A 26,045-nucleotide genomic window follows, 5' to 3' on the forward strand; every position below is an offset into this window, starting at 1 on the left:
CATAGCTCACTGCAACCTCAAATTGCTGGGCTCACATGGTCCTTCTGCCTCAGCCTCTTGAGTGGCTGGTACTACAGGCACACACCACTGTGCCTGCCTACTTTTTTTTTTTTTTTAAGACAGCGTTTTGCTCTTGTTGCCCTAGGCTGGAGTGCAGTGGCGCAGTCTCGGCTCACCGCAACCTCTGCCTCCCAGGTTCAAGCGATTCTCCTGCCTTAGCCTCCTGAGTAGATGGGATTACAGGCACCCACCACCATGCCCAGCTAATTTTGCATTTTTAGTAGAGACGGGAGTTTCTCCATGTTGGTCAGGCTGGTCTCGAACTCCCAACCTCAGGTGATTCGCCTGCCTCGGCCTCCCAAAGTGCTGGGATTGCAGATGTGAGCCACCGCGCCTGGCCACTTTTTGTATTTTTTGTAGAGACGGGGTCTCGCCATGTCGCCCAGGCTGGTCTGAAATTCTTGGCTTCAAGCCATCTTGCCCACCTTGGCCTCCTAAAGTGCTGGGATTATAGGCGTGAGCCACCTCGGCTGGCCTGGATTCTCTGTGAGGTGTTTCCAGTTCTTCCCAGTTGGTCTCGTCTCCTGCAGGTGTGAGTTGTTGATTGTCTGCGCCGTGTTGATCACGTAGACCCTGTTCTTAACTGCTGGGGGACCATCCGGTAACCCTGCACTGTCATGCATTTCCCTGTCAACATATGACTTGGTTCCTTTTTTTTTTAAAAAAAAAAAGACCGTCTTGCTCTGTCACCCAGGCTGGAGTGCAGTGGCGCGATTTCAGCTCGCTGCAACCTCTGCCTCTTGGGTTCGAGAGATTCTCCTGTCTCAGCCTCCTGAGTAGTGGGGATTACAGGCATGAGCTAATTTTTGTATTTTTATTTATTTATTTATTTTTGAAACGGAGTCGTCTTCTGTCACCCAGGCTGGAGTTCAATGGTGTGATCTCCGCTCACCGTAACCTTCGTCTCCTGAGTTCAAGCGATTCTCCTGCCTCAGCCTTCTGAGTAGCTGGGATTACAGGCATGCACCACCACGGCCAGCTAATTTGTGTGTGTGTGTGTGTGTGTGTGTGTGTGTGTGTGTGTGTGTTTAGTAGAGATGGGGGTTTCACCTTGTTGCCAGACTGGTCTTAAACTCCTGACCTTGTGATCCGCCCGCCTCGGCCTCCCAAAGTGCTGGGATTACAGGCGTGAGCCACCGCACCCGGCCCTAATTTTTGTATTTTTAGTAGAAAGAGACTTTCCCATGTTGGCCAGGCTGGTCTTGAACTCCTGACCTCAGACCTCAAGTGATTTGCCTGCCCTGGTCTCCCAAAGTGCTGGGATTACAGGGGTGAGCACCGTGCCTGGTGGGTTATAATTTTTAACGCTTGAATTTTTTTTTTTTGTTAAAAGGTCTGGCTCTGTTGCCTAGGCTGTAGTGCAGTGGCTTGATCAGGGTTCACTGCAGCCTTGACCTCCCAGGCTCAAGTGATCCTTCCACCTCAGCCTCCCGAGTACCTTGGACTGCAGATACGCATCACCATGCCAGCTAATTTTTTTTGTTTTGAGACAGAGTCCCACTCTGTCACCCAGGCTAGAGTGAAGTGGCACAATCTCAGCTCACTGCAGCCTCTGCCTCCCAAGTTCAAGCAATTCTCGTGCCTCAGCCTCCTAAGTAGCTGGGACTATAGGCACACACCACCATGCCTGGCTCATTTTTGTATTTTTAGTAGAGACTGGATTTCGCCATGTTGGCCAGGATGGTCTCGATCTCGATCTCCTGACCTTGTGATCCACTCCTCTCGGCCTCCCAGAGCACTGGGATTATAGGCATGAGCCACTGAGCCTGGCCTAATTTTTGTATTTTTGGCAGAGATGGGGTTTTGCCATGTTGTCCAGGCAGGTCTCGAACTGCTGGGCTCAAGTGAACCTCCCACCTTGGCCTCCCAAAGTGGTAGGATTATAGGCGTGAACTACTGTGCCCGGCCTTGCTTGATTTTTTTTTTTTTTTTTTTTGAGACAGAGTCTCCCTCACTGCAACCTCCGCTTCCTGGGTTCAAGGAATTCTCCTGCCTCAGCCCCTCCCAAGTACCTGGGACTACAGGCGTGTGCCACCACACCTGGCTAATTTTTTGTATTTTTAGTAGAGACGGGGTTTCAGCATGTTAGCCAGGATGCTCTTGATCTCGATCTCCTGACCTTGTGATCCACTCCTCTGGGCCTCCCAAAGTACTGGGATTATAGGCGTGAGCCACTGTGCCCAGCCTGCTTGAATTTTTAATGCTTGAAAATTGTTTTTTGTTTTTTTTTTTGAGACAGCGTCTCTCTGTTTTGCCCAGGCTGGAGTGCAGCGGCGCGACTCGGCTCACTGCAAGCTCTGCCTCCCAAGTTCACGTCACTCTCCTGCTTCAGCCTCCCACGTAGCTGGGACTACAGGCGCCCGCCACCATGCCCGGCTAATTTTTTGTATTTTTAGTAGAGACGGGGTTTCACCGTGTTAGCCAGGATGGTCTCAATCTGCTGACCTCGTGATCCACCTGCCTTGGCCTCCCAAAGTGCTGGGATTACAGGCGTGAGCCACCGCGCCCAGCAAAAATCTTATATTGATCATATTGTGTGTCTGCAACCAAAATATGTGCACCAATTGAAATTAGAATTTTAAATAATTTTACATCATAAGGTGTGAGGAGTTTTTCGTGGTTTGAATGGCCATTACTAATACCCAATTGATCAAACAAATATTCCAGTTTTTATCAGTAACAAGTAGAAATACTAAAAAACATTGGAAATATGTCTCTTGAGTAGATGGGTTCCTTTTCCTCCTGGTTAATTCACGCATTCACAGTTGGATACAAGCTGTTGCTAAAATGATTCCAGCCTCAATTCTAGGTTTTTTTTTTTTTTTTGAGATGGGGTCTCGCTCTGTTGCCCAGGCTGGAGTGGAGTGAGGTGGTGCAATCTCGGCTCCGTGCAACCTCCGCCTCCCAGATGCAAGCAATTCTGCTGTCTTGGCCTCCTGAGTAGTTGGGATTACAGGCATGTACCACCACTCCCGGCTAATTTTTTTTTTTTTTTTTTTGTATTTTTAGTAGAGATGGGGTTTTACCATGTTGGCCAGGCTGGTCTAGAACTCCTTACCTCAAGTGATCCACCCCCCTCAGCCTCCCAAAGTGCTGGAATTACAGGTGTTAGCCACCGTGCTTGGGCCCCTCAATTACTAGTTTTTTTTTTTTTTTTTTTTTTGATGGAGTTTCACTCTTGTTGCCCAGGCTGGAGTGCAGTGGCCCAGTCTTAGCTCACCGCAACCTCTGCCTCCCAGGTTCAAGCGATTCTCCTGCCTCAGCCTCCCAAGTAGCTGGGATTACAGGCACACACCACCGTGCCCGGGTAATTCTGTATTTTTAGTAGAGAGAGGGTTTCTCCATTATGGTCAGGCTGGTCTCCAACTCCTGACCTCAGGTGATCCACCCACCTTGGCCTCCCAAAGTGCTGGAATTACAGGTGTGAGCCACTGCACCTGGGTTCTGTTTTTTAAGTTGAGAAACCTTGATAACATCAATTAGATAGGAATTAGCAAGATTTTTATGTAACAATAGCATCTAATTCCAAGTTACTTGCCCAAAATTGACATAAAAACCTAGTATAAAAATTAGTGATTCATCACCTCACAACTTACGTCCTTCCAGTTAAGTTTTTTTGAGGTAAAATTCACTTACCATGGGGTCACCTTTTTAAAGTGTACAAGTCAGTGATTTTTGGTATATTCAGTCATGCAACCATTACCTCGATCTAATTCTAGAACATGGTCCCAGTTTTGTGATATTACAACCATTGCTTTAACAAACACTCTTCTTCCTTGTCTCTAATCTTTTAAAAATAATATTTCTTGTTTTACAAATGATACATGTTAATTGTAGAAAACTTAATTTTAAAAAGATAAAGGAAAAAATTAATAATCACATTACCTATGCAGGTGTTTTAGTTTGTAGCATTTGTTTCTCTGAAGCTATTTATATGTATGTATGTGTGTGCATATATATATAGAGAGAGAGTTGGCGGGGGTGGGGGTGGTGGTGGGGGGACGGGAAGAGAGACAGGGTCTCGCTCTGTTGCCCAGGCTGGAGTGCAGTGTGGTGTGATCATGGCTTACTGCAGCCTTGAACTCTTGGACTCAAGCTATCTTCCTGCCTCAGTGAGTGTCCTGAGTAGCTAGGACTACAGGCATGCGCTGCCATGCCCAGCTAATTTTTAAGAATTTTTTGTAGAGACAGCGTCTCCCTATGTTGCCCAGGCTGGTCTTGAACTCCGGGGCTCGAGCGATCCTCCTGCCTTGATCTTCCAAAGCGCCCAGGCATGAACCACTGGCCCAGCTTAATTACTTTTTTTGAAATTATTGAAGCTTAAAACTACATACAGTAAGATCTTAGAGCCTCCAACCTAGAACACCAGGCTGAAAAGTCCTATGGAGAAGAATAAGGCCGGAAAGGGGAGTGGAAAGGTTGGTTGGCAAGCTGGGGTGTGGGAGGCTTGGCAAGTTGTAAAAGGGGTGTCAGAAGAGGCCTCGTGGAGAGAGCAGCCTGAGGTGCAGCCGGAGCTCCAGGGAAGAGCTGGATGAGCTGAGGACTCCAGGGCCCCGAGGTGTGAGTGGGCCGGGGCTGGCAGAGTGGCCTTGTCTGGGGCCTCGGAGGCTACTGGGACCTGCCCCAGTGCGGCTGGGACGCCAGCAGGGTTTTGAGGGCAGTGGGTCCAGAAACAACAGACCTGGGGACCCAGGGGATGTGGGGAGACTGGTGAATGGGCACAGTCACGGGGCAGATGGTGCCAGAGGCTCTAACCAGTGCTGTGGCTGTAGAAATGAAATCGAATTGGGAGCCAGGAGAGGAGAAATGACAGTCACGTAGACCACGTCTCAGAAAGACTCGACGTCTCTTTCTGGGTGACTCCTTCAGAGTGTAGCGGCTTAGCACAGTGAGCACTTCCTACCTTACGGTGAGGGTTGGGATTGGGAGCGGCTCCATCGGGGGGCTCTGGCTCACCATCACTCGTGAGTCCTTACTCAGGCTGTGTCACGGTGGCTCACGCCTGTAATCTCAGCACTTTGGGAGGCAAAGGTGGGAGGATTGCTTGTGCCCAGAAGTTTGAGACCAGCCTGGGTAGCATAGTGAGACCCCATGTCTACAAAAAATAAACAAAAATGAGCCAGACATTGTGCACACTGTGATCCCAGCTACTTGGGAGGCTGAGGCAGGAGGATTGTTTGAGCTCAGGAGGTCCAAGGCTGCAGTGATCGTGCCCCTGCACTCCAACCTCGGCGACAGAGCAAGACCCTGTCTCAAAAAAAAAAAAAAAAAGGCTGTGGGTGGGCTGTGGTCCTCTGAGGGCTTGCCTGGGCGTGGAGGGGCTGCCTCCCTGGCTCACAGGCCCGGCATGCCGGTGCTGGGTTTAGCGGGAGGCCTCAGGTCCTCCCCTCGGGACCTCTCCATGGGGCTGCTTGGGTGTCCTCACAGCATGGTGGCAGCTTCCCCAGAGCCTTAGAAGCCACACACCATCATTTTCATGCAGTCTCTGCGGTCATCATTTCATGCGGTCACCTGGTCAGCCCTGTTCAGTGTGGGTGCAGTCTGCCCAGAGACATGTCGGCCGGGAGGTGAGATGCGCTGGGGGCCCTCGTGGAGGCTGGCCACCTCGCTCATCTTCTGCCTACAGCGGGGGCTTCTTGGACACAAAGTGGTTGTGCCTTGAAGGTGCCCTGGGAGGAGGTTGGAGCAGGAGGCTTCTGGACCAGGGACCTGTCTCCTGCCTGGGGCCATGGAGTGCCCAGTGCCTCGGCCTGGAAGGCCTGGCAGGGACAAGCCCGCTCCTGAGTGTCCCTCCAGACCAAGGCTGCCCGGCCTTCTGGACCCCATCTCAGTACGTCAGCGCTGGGGAGAGCCTGGAAGGGTGGGGGCTGATCACTGCTAAGGGTGCCCCCGACGATGGGTCCTGGGCTGGTCAGCAGGGTCACCGGGCTTCCCACACCCTCTTGCCGTGCTGCTGTGGCCCTTGTCTGCCAGCGGCTAGTGCGGGGGTTCCCAGCAGCCGAGTCCTTCATGTGGTTTTCATGAACATGGTGCACATCTTGGAGGAGCAGGCAGGTGGCTCTGGGCCGGGCCCTGTCTCAGCCCTGCTCCATGACTGGGGCTTGAGGTTGGTCTGAGGCCAGCATCCGGAGACCACCGTGCCCTGAGGCACGGGGTGCCTTGTGGCCCCTGGCCCCGCCCCGTAGGCTGTGTGGAAAATTCACCTTTAAAGACTTTGTGTATTTCAATGTGGTGGGGCTATGTGCAAGGCCCAGGTAATCGGGGAAGGCATCCTGGGCTCACTGTACTGCAGGTGTTCTTTCTTTCTTTTGATTTAAAACCACCACATGGGCTTTGCTCCACCCCTCGTCTGCTCTGCACCAATTTCCCTGGCAGCCTTGTGGGCGTGTCCTTCCAGAACATTCTCTGTGTATTCACAATTTGTGTTGCGCACATCTCAGTGCGTGCGGTGACCCCTCAGAAAATGATCTTGCAGTGTGTTAACTTGTTTTCTTTAACCTGCAAATACTCTGTGACTCGCTCCACATCGGTATGTCTGGATCAGCTTGGTTCCAGCAGCTGTGTGGTGGGCCATAAAATCAGGGCGTCCCACTTGCTGAAGCAGTTGCCGCTTTCTTCTTTGTTTTTGGTCGTCATCAGCTCTCAGTGGTCCCTGTTCTGCATGCTGGGTTAGGTGGGGCTGCGGCTCCCAACCACTGTTCCTGGCAGTCAGCAGCCATGCTGGGCACCTGGCTCTGGGCCACCTCCCTCAGGAGGAGCACCCTGGAATCACTGTTGGGGCCCGGCTGGTCTTGGTGGCCGTGGCTGTGCCAACTGTAACTGGGGCCGTGGTTCTCGGGAAGGACACAGACCGTGCAGCGCCTGAAGGTCTCAGAATTCCTGCTGAGGGCCCCGGGAAGGGCCCACCTGGCCTCAGGTGGGAATTCTGAGAAGGAATAGGGATTCTGGGGCCCCCAGTGGGAATTCTGAGAATTCCCAGAAGTCCCTGCAATACGTGAGGTTGAGGACCATGTATTCTGAGCATCCCTGAAATCCACAGGTCCCTGCAGCTACCCGGGTCCTCCCCTCGGAGACTCTTACCGTGGTCACCCGGGTCCTCCCCTCGGGGGCTCTTCCCGTGGTCACCCGGGTCGTCCTCTCGGGGACTCTTCCCCGTGGTCACCCGGGTCCTCCTCCCGGGGGCTCTTCCCGTGGTCACCCGGGTCCTCCTCTCCGGGGCTGTGTGCCAGGAGAAATGGGGCTGGATCTGGGCGTCAGGTCAGGAATCCAGGGGAGAGGCCATGCTTTCAGTGTTCCTTGGCAGGGCTGTGAGCGCAGGTCTCTGAGGATGCCCAGCTGTCCATCCCCTCCTCATAGGAGAAGCGCAGATCTCATGCCTAAGTGTGCCAGGGTCCTGATGGGCGCCACCTACAGCCTCCCGCCCTCACGCGGGAGTCAGACTGAGCGAACTAGCCCAGGTCCACAGAGACTTCTAAACCCGGCTGGGTGCTGCCATGGAAAGTACACAGGGCTCAGATTTGGGGGTAAGGTGACTTAGCCTGGGGTCACGAAATGTGTAAGGATTTCTTGGGGTGGCTGTGACAAATGACCTCTAACCGTGGCTTGAAACAGCAGAAATGTATTCTCTCACCATCACGGAGGCACACGTCAGAAACCGAGGTGCCAGCAGGTCCACGGTCCCCGAAGGCGCTGGGGGAGGACTCTTCCTTACCTCTCCCCACTCCTGGGGCCCCAGGCACTCATTGTCATCCCTGGGCTTGTGGCCGCATCACTCCAATCTCTTGCCTCCGTCTCTTCCCTTGGCCTTCCCTTCGAGTCTGCATCCAAACCTCCCTCTCCTTTCTTCTGTTAAGAACCAGTCACTGGATTTAGAGCCCCTCAATGCAGTATGACCTCATCTTAACTTGATTACATCTGCAAAGACCCTAGATCCAAATAAGGTCACATGCACAGCTAGGGGCTGGGTGTGGAGTAGGACCCGAACTTCATTGGAAACACAGCTCAGGCCACTACAGAAGAAAGTGGTGTTGGAGCTGGATGCTGGCTGACGGGCTGGGAGCAGCGAGGAGCCGTCCAGGGAAGGGTGTTGAGGCTGGCAGTGTGGAGAGGCCAGGAGGCCACCTTGGAAGGCCCGAGGCCAGGTGGCCGAGGCAGAGGGTATGAGGGGCGCCCGCTGGCCTGTCTGCACCAGCTCCCCTCAGGTGGAGCCTTTCTCAGGGCCGAGCTTCTTGGCCGTCAGATGTTCCCACCAGGCTGTGTTCAGCCTCAGAGTCGATAACTGTTTCCAGGCTGGGCGCCATGGCTCATACCTGTAATCCCAGAACTTTGGGAGGCTGAGGCGGGCGGATTACCTGAGGCCGGGCATTGGAGACCATCCTGGCCAATATGGTGAAACCCCGTCTCCACTAAGAATACAAAAATTAGCTGGGCGTGGTGGTGGGTGCCGGTAATCCCAGCTACTCGGGAGGCTGAGGCAGAAGAATCGCTTGAACCCAGTGGGCGGAGCTTGCAGTGAGCTGAGATAGCGCCACTGCACTCCAGCCTGGGTGGAGCGCCACTGCACTCCAGCCTGAGACTCTGTCTCAAAAAAAAAAAAAATCTATAATCGTGTTTCCTTTTTTAAACAGGAAACTACTTTGCTTCGCACTTTTTCATGGGAGGAGAGAAATTCGACACCCCCCACCCTGAAGGTTACCTCTTTGGAGAGAACATGGATCTGAACTTCCTGGGCAGCCGCCCGGTCCAGGTGGGTCTGGACAGGGCTGTCTCATGGGGCTGTGGGGGTGGGAGGCCCCTGTCCCCAGCAGTCTGCATCCCAGCCATGAGGGCAAGCAGGCACCAAATCACCCCTAAAGGGGGCAGACCTCCTGGCAGGATTCCAGTTGAGCTTGGGTGTGGGCAGGTGCCCTGGAATGGGTTGTGTCCTGGTGCTGCCCCCTAGAGGCCAGATGGCCAGGGGCAGGTCACTGAGAAACAGAGCAGCCATACTGAATGGGTGCGTCTGGGCTGCAACGGCTGCAGAACATTGTAGATTTGATTCCAGCCTTCTTGGATGACTTTCTTTACAAGGCAAAAATAGTATTTACAGACTGGGCATTGTGGCTCACGCCTGTAATCCCAGCAGTTGGGGAGGCTGAGGCGGGCAGATCACCTGAGGTCAGGAGTTTGAGACGAGCCTGGCCAAAATGGTGAAACCCCGTCTCTACTGAAAAAAAAGAAAAATTAGCCGGGTGTGGTGGCACGTGCCTGTAATCCCAACTACTCGGGAGGCTGAGGCAGGAGAATCACTTGAATCTGAGAGGCGGAGGTGGCAGTGAGCCGAGATTGCACCACTGCACTCCAGACTGGGCAACAAAGGGAGACTGTCTCAAAGAAAAAAAAAAAAAAAAAAAAAGAATATTTACTTTCCCTAGAACAGTGGGCAAGAGACATGGTCCAAAGGAGAGATGCAGACAGCTGGCTAACATCTTCCCCTCGTTGCCAGAGAAGGGCACATTCGAGTACTGTCATAGTACTCGAGTACTGTGAGCTGTCTGTTTGTTCAGCACACATGTGGCACCTGCTGCGTGCCTAGTGCTCTTCCAGGGCTTGGGGTGAAAGCAGATCCTGCCTCTGCTACCTGGTGGGGGCGTAGACAATGAATACGGGACAAATGGGTAGAAGAGAGAAGGGGCAGAAAGGGAGGCTCTACTGGAGAGGCCATGGCTGAACCAAGCCATGATAGGTGGGAAGGGGGCCCCTCCAGAAGAAGCAAGAAGGCAGGGGTCCTGGGAACAGAGGAAGAGGTGAGAGGGTGCAGGCCTCAGGGGACAGGAGGCCGGAGGAGCCAGTAAACTTTGGGGGCCCTGGGGCGGGTTGCTGGGCTGTGGTCGTAGGAAGCTTTGGGGATGGAAAGGGTGGGGACTGAGGAAGGGGCTGAGGGTGCTCGGGGCAGTGATGGATATGGGAAGCCTGGGAGAGCAGGTTGGGGATGGGCAGCCCCAGCGTGCAGGGGTCTGGCGTTGAGGCTGCCTGGCCAGATTTGCTCAGGGTGATTTGGTCCTGGCTGTTGCGTGTGCTGGCTGCGTGGCCTGCAGCTTCTACCTGTAAATGAGAACAGCGCACCCAGTACAGCCCCTCACACGGGACGAGAGCCCAGGGATACCCTCTGGGGCTGTGGCTGCTGCACCCTGACCCGTTTTCTGTTGTTGGCTGCTCCTGAGGGAGTCACCTGGGGCCCTGTGGTTTTTCTCCTAGTTTCCCTACGTCACTCCTGCCCCCCACGAGCCCGTGAAGACGCTGCGGAGCCTGGTGAACATCCGCAAAGACTCCCTGCGACTGGTGAGGTAACCTTCACCCTGCCCCTGGGGACCCTGTGGCTCTGTGGGGCGCAGCCTGTGGTGGAGGTTCTGGCTTGATGCTTGAGGAAAAGGGCAGGCGGGAGGGGCCCCAGTTTCTGCGCCCTCCCGTGTGGAATGAGAGGCTGTCCTGGGCTGAGCGAGGGAAAGGGCATGTGGAACAAGAGCCGTTTAGCCAGGGCTTCTCAGCTGTGCCGCACAGGGACCCTGGGCAGTGTCTGGAGGCAGCCAGGTGGGGTGCGTGGCATCTCAGGTGGGTGCCAGGGGTGCTGCAGACTTCCTGCCATGCACAGGACGGCCCCCCCCCACAGACAGGAATGACCCAGCACCAGATTTTAGCAGGTTCAGAAACTGCTTAAACCGACTAGACTTGAGGCATCTGGGGCTGTCTCTGAACCAAAAGCACGTACCCCGTCTTCTGTGGGCAGGAAGAAGGAGAGGCAAGCCCTGGACCACTGGGCTTTCATGTACACATAGGAAACAGCCCCTATGTCTACTGGAGAAGCGGGCTGTGTCCACATAGCCACCTCCACGGCCCCTCAGCCTGGCAGGGGAGGAGGCAGCCTCCACAGATGTGGCCGCTGACCCGCTGCCTTTCTCTCCACCGCCTGGGGTAGGTACAAAGACGATGCCGACAGCCCCACCGAGGACGGCGACAAGCCCCGGGTGCTCTACAGCCTGGAGTTCACCTTCGACGCTGATGCCCGCGTGGCCATCACCATCTACTGCCAGGCATCGGAGGAGTTCCTGAACGGCAGGGCAGTGTGAGTCCCGCGGGCGGCTGGCACCGGCCTGGCTGGGGGCCCCAGACTCCTAGGGGAGGCTTCTGTCCACCTTACTAACCAGAGGGAGAAAACCAAACCGTGCTCTTTCACCATACTCCCAGGACTTTACCACGATGTGAGGGGTTTCTCCCACCCCAGGGACTCCCCACTTTTCTGCGGGAACCAGCTGGGGTCCTTTGACTGGTTTCAGTTCCAACGCTGCCTGGAGGTCATGCAACCCCTGCACTTTGAGGGCCCAGTCCCACAAGACTGCCCCACTTCAGATGCCACTCATAAGCCCCCGCTGTCACCTGAACTTCTCAGCAACCAGCCATAAATCAGGCTCCCACAGCCCCCTCCTCGGGCTTGATGAGTTGCTAGTGTGGCTCACAGAACCCAGGGAAACACTTGGCTGGTGTTTGTTGGTTGATTGTAAAGGATTCAGATGAAGAGGTTCACAGGGTGAGGTGTGGGGGAAGGGGTGGGGCGCACCACCTTCCTCGTATTCAGCAAACCAGAAGCTCTCCTGAAAACCCCATATTTCAGGGCCTTTTCTGGAGGCTTCATCACGTAGGCAGGATTGATGATTAACTCCATCTCCAGCCCCTGTCCCCTCCCTGGAGGATGGGGCTGGGCTGAAATTCAGTTCCAGGTTTTTTTTTTGTTTTTGTTTTGTTTTTGTTTTGTTTTGTTTTGTTTTGAGACGAAGCCTCACTCTGCTGCCCAGGCTGGCGTACACTGGCACAATCTTGGCTCACTGCAACCTCCGCCTCCCGAGTTTAAGCAATTTTCCTGCCTCAGCCTCCTGAGTAGCTGGGACTACAGGCACGTGCCACCACGCTTGGCTAATTTTTGTATTTTTAGTAGAGATGGGGGTTTCGCCATGTTGGCCAGGATGGTCTCAATCTCTTGACCTCATGATCTGTCCATCTCAGCCTCCCAAAGTGGTTTTTGTTTGTTTTTGAGACAGAGTTTCGCTCTTGTTGCCCAGGCTGGAGTGCAATGGTGTGATCTTGGCTCACTGCAATCTCCGCCTCCTAGGTTCAAGTGCTTCTCCTGCCTCAGCCTCCCGAGTAGCTGGGATTACAGGCATATGCTACCATGCCTGGCTAATTTTGTATTTTTAGTAGAGACGGGGTTTCATCATGTTGGTCAGGCTGGTCTCAATCTCTCGACCTCAGGTGATCCACCTGCCTCAGCCTCCCAAAGTGCTGAGATTACAGCCGTGAGCCTCCATGCCCGGCCCACCTGGCCCAGGTTTTTGTTTGTTTTTGCTCGGGAGCTCTTAGACGACACTTCCAAGTCTCTAATCATGGCTTGGTCTTTCTGGCAGCCAGCCACCTCCAGGAGCCAAGAGTCACCTCATTGGCACATAAGACACTCCTACCACCCGGGAAATTCCAAGGGTTTGGAGTTCTGTGTTGGGAGCAAAGGTCAAGGAACAAATATTAGAACAAAAGAGGCTCCTAGCACCCCTGTTGCTCAGGAAATGACAAGGGTTTTAGAGGACTCTGTGTCAGGAACTGGGGCTGGGACCAAATATTTATTTTTTATTGTGTCATAATTAGATATTTGTACTTTCAGAAGTTTTATTTGAGATAAGGGTCCTTCTGGCCCTGAAAGTTTGAAAACTGCAACTTCAGCAGGAGCTGGCAGGACCGCCTCCGGGCTACAAGGGCACATGTGCCCCAAGTGGCTTTAGAGACAGGCAAGAGCGTGCCCCCTGCCTTCCTGCACTGGAGCACACCGCTCAGTGGTCAGCTTTGCATCTGGGGATAGGGTGTGGTTGAGAGCCTAGGCTTTGAATGCTGTCCCCGCTGAGTGGCTTGGGGGCACGTGACTGCTTGTGCCTCTGTGTCCTCAGCTGGAAGTGCGGGTGGGTGGTGTGAGGAGGGGACCATGTGTCCTGTGCACAGCCCCTCGCGTGACAGGTGCTCATGAAAGGAGCCTGAGTGCTCGAGCTGAGGGGCTGGTGGAGACGGCTTATGTGGAGGTTCTTAGGGACCTGCCACCAGGTGAGGCCGCCCTTGGGCTCTGGCCCTGGGCTCCCCGGCAGCCAGGGCTCCTCCTGTGGAGCAGCACTTTGGGGAGGAACAGGTCCCTTTTTCTAGACTTTGTTCTTTGAGGCTCTACCTTGCCCCGGCACTTGATTATATTTCTTTAATGACACGAGTAATGCATGCCTGCGTGCTATGACAGGCGTCGAATTCTTGGGCGTAGGAGCATTTGGAGTGACCAGGGCAGGCCCCTCTGTCCCCTCCTTGCACCCCACTGCTTGGGGTTGAGTGTGTGACACCCACGGGGCCTGGTGCCCTCCTCGGACCTGGCCGACATGGTGGAGGAGCTGGGTTCTGGGGAGGTGTCCAGGGGCTGCCACAGAGAGGGTGCGGGCCGAGGACACAGGCCAGTGTAAGTTGTCTATCCGCTGCCCCCCAGTGCTCCAGCTGTCAGGGGCTGGGTGACCATCTCAGGTGCACTTGAAGAGAGGGTCCCGCTGCTACCAGAAAGGCTAGAGAGAGCAGAGAGGGTGCCCTGCCAGCCCTGGCTGGTGTCACCCTCTCCTAGACCCCTGGGGGCTAGTGATGAGAGAAATGCCACAGTCCCCCGCTCTCAGGACCTGGCACAAGGCCAGCTTCCCCTCCCAGCAGGAATCACAGAGCAGGAACAGCTCCAGTGCCACTGTCCCCCTCTCTCAGGACCTGGTAAGAGGCCTGCTTCCCCTCCCAGCGGGGATCACAGAGCAGGAACAGCTCCAGTGCCACTGTCCCCCTCTCTCAGGATGTGGTGCAAGGCCAGCTTCCCCTCCCAGCAGGGATCACAGAGAAGGACCTGGAGGCTCCAGGACCTGGAGGCTGTGCCCAGGCACCCGGACACCATCCAGCCTGCCAGTGCTCCATCCATTTGAGCTGCAGGGCAAGCCACCCTCCCTGCCTCCTGACAAGGAAACTGAGGCTCAGACAGAGGGGTGTGTCCAGGCCTCCGCATCTCACAGGAGAAGGCTGGGGTCCACCTGAGGGTGGCGTCTTAACTGTGCCTTTTCCTGAGGCTGAGCCCGGGCCTCCCCTGTAGTGCCTCCAACCATGCTGGGCTCTGGCGGCCATGGCAGGCCTCTTCTGCCTTTGTGTGTACAGTGGTGGCTCCCCCACGCCCCATACCATTTCTGAGCTTGGTGTGCCTTTGTCCAGGAGAGCCTGTGGAGCCCTGGCCACAGGCAAGCAGGGCGGTGGGGTGGAGGGGAGGGGCTGTGGATTGTGAATTGGGTTCCTGCATGGAGTTTTATCAGAAATGAAACTGCTTGAGGCACCTGTCTTAGGGATGCACTCGTGCCTGTGGCTAAGACATGCAGAAGGGCGGTCCTTGAAGCAGTGTTGGGAAAAGTTAGATGTTGGTGACCATCTGCTGGTGTCCCCCAGGGGCCCTGACTGAATCAGTAAAACCACAGCGGGACCTGTGTGGTGGTTCACAGGACACAGCCCCTGATGTGTGCGGACGCATGAAAGAGCAGTGTTGACGCCTACCCCGGCTGAACGTTGAGGAAGAGAGACCCGCGCTGCATGTGGGCACCATTGTGCCTCCGCCTTCCGGGAGTGATCTGTGGGTCTCTGCTGGGGCGGACAGCAGGCCTCTGGGAGCAGGCGTGAGGGTTGGGGAAGATGCATTTTGCACTGTGTATACTTAAGTACTGTGTTCATTTAAAAAGTAAACTCAAGCTGGGTGCAGTGACTCAGGCCTGTAATCCCAGCACTTTGGGAGGCTGAGGCAGGTGCATCACTTGAGGTCAGGAGTTCGAGACCAGCTTGGCCAACATGGTGAAACCCCATCTGTACTAAAAATAAAATATTAGCCTAGCATGGTGGCGCACACCTGTAATCCTAGCTACTTGGGAAGCTGAGGCAGGAGGATCACTTGAACTCAGAAGGCAGAGGTTGCAGTGAGCTGAGATCACAACACTGCACTCCAGCCTGGGCGACAGAGCGAGACTCTTATCTCAAAAAAATAAATAAATAAATAAACCAACTTAGCACCGATGGAAAGGAAAAGCACAGCTACACTGGGGAGGTATCAAAGGGATTGGGCAGGTGTGGGCTCTGGGAGAATCGTAGCCAGGCCTGACCTGGGGAGAGCTGCATGGTGAGCAGAGAGGCCGTGGAAGGCCCTGGAAGGGTGAGGGCCATGTGGCCATGTAGGCTGTTTGCTGTTCCCCATGAGTGAGGGTCCCCAAAAGACAGGTGTCTGCAGCCCTTCCAGCTGTCGGAGTGGGAGGGACGGGCACGGAGGGCCCTCTTCCTGCCGCAGCCTCACTGCTTGCTCCTGGCTCCCTGCAGATACAGCCCCAAGAGCCCCTCGCTACAGTCCGAGACCGTCCACTACAAGAGAGGGGTGAGCCAGCAGTTCTCCCTGCCCTCCTTCAAGATTGACTTCTCGGAATGGAAGGATGACGAGGTAATGCTGGCTGGGCTCCTCCTTGCCCTTCGCTCCTCCTGAATTCTCTCCCCTTGGGGGTGGGGCCAGCACAGTGGGGCCTGTGTGTTTGGCTTCCTCCAGGGTTCATAAGATCTGGGAACGGCCGCCCCAGTCTGTGCTCAGGTGGACGTGTGGATGGGCGGGAGCAAGGCCTGGGCCATGTGCTGATGGGGCCAGGGGACCAGAGGCCGACCAGGCAGCCGCACTTGGAGGCTCAGACACTGGGGTTTGGGGAGATGTGAACAATGGGGCACCCTCTGCAAGGCTGCAGCAATGCAGGGTCTGTTCACACCAGGTGGCATTCCTTCAAGCTTTTTAACCTTACTTTTGTTTAAAATCTTGGTGCAGACATCCTTTTTTTTTTTTTTTTTGAGACAGAGTCTCGCTCTGTCGCCCAGGCTGCAGTGCAGTGGCACGATCTCGGATCACTACAACCTCTGCCTCCTGGGTTCACACCATTCTGCCTCAGCCTCCCGAGTGGCTGGGACTACAGGCGCCCGCCACCACGCCCGGCTAATTTTTTTGTGTTTTTAGTAGAGATGGGGTTTCACCGTGTTAGCCAGGATAGTCTTGATCTCCTGACCTTGTGACCCGCCGGCCTCGGCCTCCCAAAGTGCTGGGATTACAGGTGTGAGCCACCACGCCCGGCCATTGCTACAGACCTCTTTTAACCAGGCCTTTTGTAGGTTGCGGCTTGAGTGGCTGCTTTGCTAGTTGCCCCTCCTAGGCCCCTCTCCAGCTTTTAGTCAAAGCTGTGTCCTCCCTCCTTCCCCCTTTGCCTTGTTTTCCAGCGTCCATCTGGTCTGCAGCTTGCAAAGACCCTGGTCCAGGGGGTTCCTGTGTAACAGTACAGACCTTGTGTGGCCGGGCGCGGTGGCTCATGCCTGTAATCCCAGCACTTTGGGAGGCCGAGGCAGGCGGATCACGAGGTCAGGAGATCAAGACCATCCTGGCTAACACGGTGAAACCCCATCTCTACTAAAAATACAAAAAAATTACCCGGGTGTGGTGGCGGGCACCTGTAGTCCCACCTACTGGGGAGGCTGAGGCAGGAGAATGGCATGAATCCAGGAGGTGGAGCTTGCAGTGAGCCGAGATCACGCCACTGCACTCCAGCCTGGGCGACAGAGCGAGATTCCGTCTCAGAAAAAAAAAAAAAAAACAATGTAGACCTTGTGGGTCCCAGGTCTGAGGCCAGGAGGAGACACTGACCACATGCCCTGCTAGCAGGCCTCATGAGCTGACTTACGCTGGGGCCAGTCCTGTGGCTGTGTTCCTGACGTGTAGCCACTCTCTGTAAAAAGCCTCCCTTGTCCTTGCATTAAAAATAAAACAAGCCAGGTGTGGTGGCTCTCGCCTGTAATCCCAGCACTTTGGGAGGCTGAGGTGGAAGGATCATTTGAGGCCAGGAGCCTGAGACAAGCCTGAGTAAAACCTTGTCTCTATGAAAAATACAAAAATTAGCTGGGTGTGGTGGTATTTGCCTGTAGTCCCAGCTACTGAGGAGGCTGAGGTGGGAAGATTGCCTGAGCCTGGGAGATGGAGGCTGCAGTCAGCCATGATCGTGCCACCGCACTTCAGCCTGGGTGACAGAGCGAGACCCTGTCTCAAAAGTAAGACTACTTGGGAGTGGGGGACCACCAGGTTGTCTAAGGAGGGGTGAACCGGTCCAGGTTGGAAACCGAACAGATCAAAACTCCCATGCTGATCAGTAGTGGGATTGTACCTTGGAATAGCCACTGCAGTCCAGCCTGAGCAACATAGCGAGACTCCATTTCTTAGGAAGGTAAAAAAATAAATAAATAAAAGTAAAATAAACGTCTCCCCAGACTCCCTCGGGTGGGTGGAGTCTCTGTTCTCTCCCGGCATCACTGGCGTGGACCCTGCACCCTGCTCTCACGTGTGACTGTGGGTGCTGTGTGGCGTGTGTGCTGAGCTCTGGGGAGTGGGAGTTTGGGGGGTGTCTGTGCTTCCTGTTTGCTTAATGTTTCCTGGGGTCCCTCCCCAGCCCCTCTGGGGAGCCCCAGTCTCCGAGCCCTGTGAGCCATGGGTTTGCAGGTGAGGTGGCCGGGGGAGGGGAGTGGTCATTGTGGCCAGCTTCCTGAGGGGTACGGTGTTCAGGGCCCAGAGAGGGTTGGAATCACGATGCCCCCAGTTGTCCTTACCTCTGTCCCGGACTTGGCACTGGACCCGCCAGGGGGCCTTTGGTGAGGGTTTGCTGAGGAAGCTGAAGGAGGGCCCGTGTGCAGCGTAGCGCTGGCTCGTCTGTGGATGGCCACGCTGAGTTGGCGCACATAAGGGGCAGCTGCTGCTGCGGGGCCTTCAAGGTGCTATCCTTGTCAGGACTTTTGTGGATGCAAGTGACAGAAATACACTTGGTCTGGTTTAAGAAAAGAAAACCAGAGACTTACTGGTGTAGATTCAGAGAAGGCTGGGTGGCCTGAGATTTCTTCCAGGGCCTGTGTCATCAGGGTGGGGATCTCTGGCTTAGCCTCCCATCTCCCTCAGCTGGCCCTGCTCTCAGCGAGTGCCCTGCAGGCCAGCGCGTGGCCATCCGGCTGGGTCCGGAGATGCTTGGAGGCCGTGTGCCTTCTCCTTGTGGCCCCACTTGGGGCGGGGGCCTCCCGTCCTGCAGCCAGGCCGCAGAGACCTGGAGTAGGAGGGAGACGCTTCCCCGAAGAGAACCTGAGGGGCTCAGATGCTGGGCCAGGCATGGCTTAGCATCAAGAGCGCAGCTGCAAGGACAGGCCACAGGGGTGCCCAGCATGGCTGCACTGGCCTTGCCCAGGAGCAGAGAGGACATGTGTGGAGGGGCTGGGGGCCCACTTTCGTTCTGCTGCTTTTTCTCTGTAGAGTGTTAGGCCAGTTCTGCAGCTCTGTGAGCCTGGGTTTGCCCCTCTGTAGACTGGGGCTGGAAGCAGTCCCTCGCAGGGTGGCCACGAGGGGTCTGTGATCAGCATGCAAAGGGCTTTACCCGGAGCCGCCCACTGTAAACCCGTCTGCCAGCCGGGGAGTGGGAGAGAAGGCTATAGCCACCATCATGCACGCCTCCCCAGACCGTTGGTTTTTATTCCACACCAGTAAAGCACTGTCAGCACCTAGTTTCTGCAGTGTGATGAGAAAAAAAATCACAGCTCACTCAGAGGCTCCTCAGAGCACAGAGTGGCCCACGCCAGTGCTGAGGGGCTGGCTGCGCGGATGCATTCCAGGCCTGGGCAGAAGCGAAGGGGTGGGCGGGGGCGCGGGGGTGGATGCGCTCCAGAAAGCTCTGCCTCCCCCGTCTGGCTCCATCACCTAAAGGAGTGGCTGCCGGTGCGTGAACTCCCCATTTCCGGGCTTCATGACAGCCCTTGTGGCAGCAGTGTGGGAGCGTTGCCAGGCAACCCTGGGACGATGGCTTCTGTGCAGACTCAGTGGAGTGGGCAGGAAACAGGCTCACAAGGGGCCTACAGTCCCAGCATGATCAGCCCTGACAGGCCCCCCAGACCGGGGAAGGGAGTGTCCCTCACTCTGGCAAGCCCAGGTGTCTGTGGTATCCCTCAGACGGCTGGGAGCTGGAGGCCTAGCTGGGTCCCAGTGGGTGTGAACATGTGCCCCACGTCCCTGCAGTCTTTTTTTTTTCCCCCCTTTTTTTTGAGACAGGGGCTCACTCTGTCTCCCAGGCTGGAGTGCAGTGGCACAATCACAGCTTGCTGCAGCCTCGAACTCCTGGGTTAAGCGATCCTCTCACCTCAACTTTCACAGTAGCTAGGACTACAGGTGCCACAACTACTGGCTGATTTTTTTTTTTTTTTTTTTTTTGGTAGAGACAGAGTTTCTCTATGTTGCGTAGGCTGGTCTCAAACTCCCGGGCTCCAGCAATCCTCGTACCTCGGCCTCCCAGAGTGTTGGGATTATAGGCGTGAGCCACCACGTCAGGCCCACCAGTCTGCAGCTTTCTGATGTGTGTGGACGTTTTCACAAAGCTCTGGCCCAGGATTGGCCGCCTTGGCCACCTTTCGCACCCTTTTCTCCTGCCCCCTCCAGCCCTCTCCCGGAGGAGGCTGGGTTGGCTCCTGTTGCCTGGACACACAGGGCTTCAGGGTGCTGGTGTTGACTGTGTGTTCTGCCAGCCACAGCACTTGGAGCTTTGTGTTAGGCATGGCTTCCGTTCCATTTTGCCAAATGGGGAAACTGAGGCTCAGGTGGGGTTCTGTTTGTAGTGAATGGGTGAGGAGCTAGACTTGACGCCGGCAGCCTTGACTCTGGCCCTGGGCCAGTGCCCTGCCAGCTCCTGGCTCCACCCTTCCTCACTAACAGAGACCACGGCACTTCTCAGCCTTCACAGCATAGCTCCCAGCGTCATTGTCTCTGTCCACCTCTGTCCATGTGTGCGTTGGTGTCCATCCCATGGGACTTGTGGCTGGAACCCCTGACCCTTCCTCGTGAGATGCGGGGCCTAGGTCCGTGTGGACTTGGTCTCCAGGCTTGTGGTTTGTTCAGCCGATGGCTGCCTGCCCAGGGCTTCTTGTGTGGATGGGTTACGTGTGCCATTCATTCTGGTCGGAATGGAACTCTTAGCTCCAGATGGCAGGAAGCTGCGGTAGCCGTGTGCCAGGTGCCTGTGGGTATGGAGTCCCTGCTGGGTGGGGACATGCCTGGGAACACCAGGGTGCTGCCAGCCTTTGCCGTGTGTCCATGTCCACATAGCCTCCCTGGTTCGCAGTCAGGTACTTTCTTGACACTGATGTTTGTCCCCGTCCCCTTCTCCTGACTGCTGTCTGTGGTCCGCTGTAACTCCTTTCTCCTCGTCTGTATTTTTGGTAGGAAATTCGCTGTGTTGACAAATCTTAGGAAGAAACATTTCCCTCGGTTCCTTAAATAATAGTAATATTTGGCCGGGCGCGGTGGCTGACACCTGTAATCCCAGCATTTTTGGAGGCTGAGTCAGTCGGATCACTGGCGGTCAGGAGTTCGAGACCAGCTTGGCCAACATGGTGAAACCCCGTCTCTACTAAAAATACAAAAATTTAGCTGGGCGTGGTGGCGGGCGCCTATAATCCCAGTTACTTGGGAGGCTGAGGCAGGAGAATTGCTTGAACCCAGGGAGTGGAGGTTGCAGTGAGCCGACATCCTGCCACTGCACTCCAGCCTGGGTAACAGATCAAGACTCTGTCTCAAAAAAAAAAAAAAAAATCATAATAGTAATACTCACAACAACTGTAGCAGCCACCACAGGCAGTGTCTCTGTGCTGGGTCTGTCGAGAGGACTTCATTTGCGCTTTATCCTTGAAACCCATGCAGTAGCGCGGTATTGACCCCATTTTACAAGGAAAGAAGCCGAGGCTCGGAGGGAGGAGGGCCTGAGATGAAAGCCACCCTGGTCACTGGGGTGGGGACGTGTGCCCCTGCCCTGCTTCCGCTGCCCACTTCACGGAGGGACAGCAGGGGAGAGGAGACATCCTATGTGTCTGTTGGTTCTGAGCATTGCTGTTCAGGGGCGGGTGCTTGGCTGCGGGCTCAGGGTTCCCTTGTGCTGGGCCAGGAGTAGTCCCACCTGGACATCCGTGGGGGTGGTTGCTGCAGATATGGAGGGGCTTGTCCCTTCCTCATGGGTCTTAGTCAGTGAGGCCTGTGGTCGGTCTCGGGAGGCAGGAGGCTCTCCCCTCACCCAGCTGCCCTTGCCTGGGCTGGGCCTGCCAGGCCTTTCCTATTTGTTGTTTCATCCATATTTTGTTTTTGTTTTTGAGACGGAGTCTCACTGTGTCGCCCAGGCTGGAGTGCAGTGGTGTGATCTCGGCTCACTGCAATCTCCGCCTCCCGATTTCAAGTGATTCTCCTACCTCAGCCTCCCGAGTAGCTGGGATTACAGGCATGCGTCACCATGCTTGGCTAATTTTTGTATTTTTAGTAGAGACAGGGTTTCACCATATTGGCCAGGCTGGTCTCAAACTCCTGACCTCAGGTGATCCGCCACCTAGGCCTCCCAAAGTGCTGGGATTACAGGCGGGAGCCACGGCACCCGGCCTTGTTTTTTTTTTTTTTTTTTTTTTTTTTTTTTACACCTTTATTGTGTTATAATTACCATCTCCTGCTGCTCACTTGTGTTAAGCGAATGATTCGCTGGCTTTTAGAATGCTCGCAGTGGCACAGCCAGCATCTGTTCTTTCAGTAAATCTTCATTGAGAAATAAATGATTCTTTTTCTTCCCAGTATAAACAGATGCATGTGTCCATTGCTGTTCTGTGCCAGACACCGAGGATGTCATGGTGACTGGAGAGGCAGGGTCCCTGCCCTCTATGGAGGGAGTCAGGGAGCCTGATGGTGGCCGGTGGCTTTCCTGGTTGCCAGGGTGTGAGCGATAGAAGCCCAGGGGCGAAGTGCTTCCTGAGGCCCAGAGAAGGACGTGGCCTGCAGAGAGTAGGGCGACACCCACAGAGCAGTGCTGGGGAGCAGGGGTCTGAGAGGATGGCACTGTGCTGGGCTGACTGCTGGGGCCCTGGGGGCCGTGGGGAAGAGGGTGGCCTTCAGCCTGTGCACAGCAGGGGGTGGGATGAACGCAAGAGGAAGCTTCTCTTTGGACTCAAGCCAGCCTCGTGGTCTCCCTTGCTTGCCTTTTGTGTTTGCTGGAGCCAAGTCCGGTGCCTTCTTCAGAAAGTTACAGGGAGTTGCCCAGTGACCAGCACTTCCCCTCAGAGGCACGCACCCGGGAGAACTGAAAACGTGGTTCAGGCAGACACTTGCGCACCGGCGTCCAGTGCAGCGCTGCTCACCGTAGCCAGGACACAGGCCCAGCCCGGTGTCCGTCACAAAGGAACGCGTGCACAGCGTGTGGATATCCACACAGTGCCTGTTATTTGGCCAGAAAAAGGAAAGCAGCACCGATGCGTGCTGCACCGTGGGTGAACTTTGGAAACATACCTGGACACAGAAGGTCACCTGTTGTGCAATTCCATGTAAATGACAGGTCCGAAAATGGCAAATCCCTGGAGACAGGAAGCACATGGTGGCTGCCGGGGACTGGAGGAGGGGACGGGGAGTGTGTGGGTGCTGATGGCTACGTGTGGGGTTTCCGTTTGGGGTGATGAAAAGTTCTGGAAATGGATGGTGGCGGTTGCATGACATTATAGATGTACTTTACTCAACGCTGTTGAAACGTAGTTAAAATGGCAGATTTTATGTTGTATCTGTTTTAACACACACATAAAAAAGGTGCCAAGCCTGGCATCCGCCTTCCCTGCCATCTCGAGGCGTGTCCTCTGAGCTCTGCTGCTGCCTCCTGCTCCTGCCTGCTTTGTCCAGCTCATCTGTTGACCGACTCCAGGCTTCCAGGCTTGGCTGTGTGGGTCCTGACCATTCTTGGCAACTCTCTCCTCAGCTGAACTTTGACCTGGACCGGGGCGTGTTTCCAGTGGTCATCCAGGCTGTGGTGGACGAAGGAGATGGTGAGTGCGTCCTCTTCCGTCTTCCTGGGCGTGCAGGCCGTGCAGGGAGGAAGCACGTCCTGAGGGAGGAGTGCTTGCAGCAGTGATGAAGCAGGCCAGGCATAGGGCCTTGGGCTTCCCACAGGGCAGGGTGTGAGCAGCTTGGAGTCCCGGGCAGGTGAGGAGGTGGAAAGTGCAGGAGGGCAGGTCCCAGAACGGGCTCTGGACTCTATGGACTCTGTGCAGGCTGAGCCCTCGGTGCCGCAGGCCTACCAGGGTCGGGGAGGTGAGATGCCTGGGTGGGGCAGGCCCCGACTCTGACTACTCTGCCCCTCTCTTCCCAGCAGTGGTGGAAGTGACTGGCCACGCCCACGTGCTCTTGGCCGCCTTTGAAAAGGTAAGTGCCATCTGGCCATCACTTCCCCGGGGACCTGGGAGCTGGGCAGGGGGTGGCCTTTTGAGACGAGAAGCCTGAGCAGGGGCTGGGGCTTGGTGGGGTGGCTGAGTGTCAAGGGCCCCGGGGCAGGTTGGGGCGTGTCTGTGGCTTCCTGCTTTCTAGCATTCTGGTCCTGAGGCGGAGTGCCGCTGTCAGGAGGCTTAGCATTTCCTTTTTTTTTTTTCTTTTCTGAGCCGGGCTCACTCTGTCACCCAGGCTGGAGTTCAGTGGTGTGATCTCTCTCGGCTCACTGCAACCTCTGCCTCCTGGGTTCAAGCGATTCTCCCACCTCAACCTCCCGAGTACCTGGGAGTACAGGTGTGCACTACCACGCCTGGCTAATTTTTGTATGTTTAGTAGAAACAGGGTTTCATCATGTTGGCCAGACTGGTCTCAAACTCCTGACCTCAAGTGATCCACCTGCCACGGCCTCCCAGAGTGTTGGGAGTACAGGCGTGAGCCACGTGCCCGGCCTTTTTTTTTTTTTTTTGAGGCGGAGTCTCACCCTGTCATCCAGGCTGGAGTGCAGTGGTGGGATCTGTGTTCACTGCAACCTCTGCCTCCCAGGTTCAAGCGATTCTCCTGACTCAGCCTCCAAGTACCTGGGATTACAGGCCCATGCCACCATGCCTGGCCAATTTTTTTTTTTTTTTTTTTTTTTTTTTGAGACAGAGTCTCGCTCTTTTACCCAGGCTGGAGTGCAGTGGCATGATCTCGTCTCACTGCAACCTCCGCCTCCCGGGTTCATGCCATTCTCCTCCCTCAGCCTCCCAAGCAGCTGTTACTACAGATGCCCGCCACCATGCCCAGCTAATTTTTTGTATTTTCAGTAGAGACAGGGTTTCACTGTGCTAGCCAGGATGGTCTCGATTTCTTGCCTCGTGATCCACCCGCCTCGGCCTCCCAAAGTGCTTGAATTACAGGTGTGAGCCACCACACCTGGCCATCTCTTTTCTTTTTTTTAAACAGGTTCTCGCTCTGTTGCCCAGGCTAGAGGGCTGTGGTGTGATCTCAGCTCGCTGCAGCCTTGACCTCCTGGGCTTAAGGAGATCCTCCCACTTCAGCCTCCCAAGTAGCTGGGACTATAGGCATGCACCACCACGTCTGGCTAACTTAAAAAAATTTTTTTGTAGAGAAGAGGTCTCGCTATGTTGCCCAGGCTGGTCTCAAACTCCTGGCCTCAAGTGATCCTCCCACCTTGGCCTTCCAAAGTGCTGGGATTACAAGCGTGAGCCACCGTACCTGGCCAAGAGGCTTTTCAAAGGGTACTTGGAGTGTGTTGAGGGAGAACATTCTAGACTGAGGCCAGCCCTGTAGAATTCTGTAGAGCCTGCTGACACGGGCTGGGGCTCCCACAAGGAGGGCTCTCTGCGGTAGACTGACTTCGCCCTGGGGTGTGCAGAGATCAGCAATGTTGTTACCTCCTCGGGCTGTAGCTTTTTCCCACCAGGCTCAGTGTCCTTGGGTGTCACCTGGCACACGTCACAGACCCCCAGTCCTGCTGCTCCTTCCCCCACCTGGCTGCGGCACCCTGACCCTGCAGGCTGGGCAGGCCCTGCTTCCTGCAGGAGGCTTTTCCTGACACCACTCAGGACAAATATCTGTTGTTCCCACTTGATGTTCACGAGGGCAGCACTGTCCTCTTGGGTGTCTTGGCATCCCCAGAGCTGAGTTTGATGTCTGGCACGGAGCAGACACTCGCAACACTGGCAGGATGGACGAGGGGTTGCTGCCCACCTGGCATGGGTTTCTGCTGAGAACCTGGCGGAGGTGGTGGGACGCACCCTTGTTTGATAGTGCCTTGGTGCCTCGGTGGCCCCGCCCCCAGTGTGCACTGACGTTCATCAGCACCCTGCCGTTGCAGGTCTGCGTGGCACCATCCTGCGGCCTAGGAGTCGGAGGGGGAAAGGATCCCGTGAGACAAGGCCCAGCCTGCCTGCTGCGGGCTTCACGCTGCCTCTGGGTCCTGCCTAGCCCAGGCTCTCCACCCACCTCCAGCCCCATGTGCAGCCGCAGCCCCTGAGAGCTCTAAGTGCAGAGTCCAGCTCTTCCCTGTGATCTGGGTCTTTCTAGAGCACCCCAGGGTCGGGGGTTCTGTTAGCTGGGTAGAGGACCCTCTCCTCTGTGTGTCCTGTGGCGAGGCTGGGTCTGTTCTCTCCCGGGTCCAGGACCACAGACTGTGGTGACACAAGTGCCCTGGGCAGAGGGCAGCCTTCTGCCTTTTTAGTACTGGGCTCCCCAGCTGCTCTCCCCAGCCCGGCCTCGTCAGAAGCCACGGTGACTATTGACACATCTGCGCCCTCTGGCAGAGGCAGATGGGCCATCTCTGGCAAAATGGTCTATTCTGTGCTTGAAGTACAGAACCCAGTGGGAAACTGCTTTATTTTTGGAGTCCAACATTCTGGAAATTTCTGTTAGAACCCACCAGCCTCACTGGAAAATTCTGAGTGCTGATGGTGGTTGACTGAGAAGGGATAATGAGTGTTGTTGCGAGGTCTCCGATCTCAAGCCGTAATTAACCTTGTTGAACTCTGAGCGGTGGTGTGTTTCCCTGGATACCGCCGGGTGTGCTTGTTCTATT

General features: G+C 55.5%; 1 protein-coding gene across 4 annotated transcripts in view; it reads left to right on the forward strand.

Annotated features, from left to right (window-relative positions):
• The window catches only part of MGRN1 (mahogunin ring finger 1), a 65,340-nt gene that overhangs the window by 16,418 nt on the left and 22,877 nt on the right, over positions 1-26,045 (forward strand). For all 4 annotated transcript variants that reach the window (XM_034939729.3, XM_034939731.3, XM_034939733.3 and 1 more), the window contains exons 2-7: positions 8,688-8,806; positions 10,297-10,385; positions 11,015-11,161; positions 15,487-15,604; positions 22,983-23,049; positions 23,376-23,425. In XM_034939729.3, coding sequence (XP_034795620.3) covers positions 8,688-8,806; positions 10,297-10,385; positions 11,015-11,161; positions 15,487-15,604; positions 22,983-23,049; positions 23,376-23,425 — 590 coding nt within the window. The remainder of the gene's footprint in view (positions 1-8,687; positions 8,807-10,296; positions 10,386-11,014; positions 11,162-15,486; positions 15,605-22,982; positions 23,050-23,375; positions 23,426-26,045) is intronic.

Source organism: Pan paniscus, chromosome 18, assembly GCF_029289425.2.
Source record: "Pan paniscus chromosome 18, NHGRI_mPanPan1-v2.0_pri, whole genome shotgun sequence".
Taxonomy (NCBI): Eukaryota; Metazoa; Chordata; class Mammalia; order Primates; family Hominidae; genus Pan; species Pan paniscus.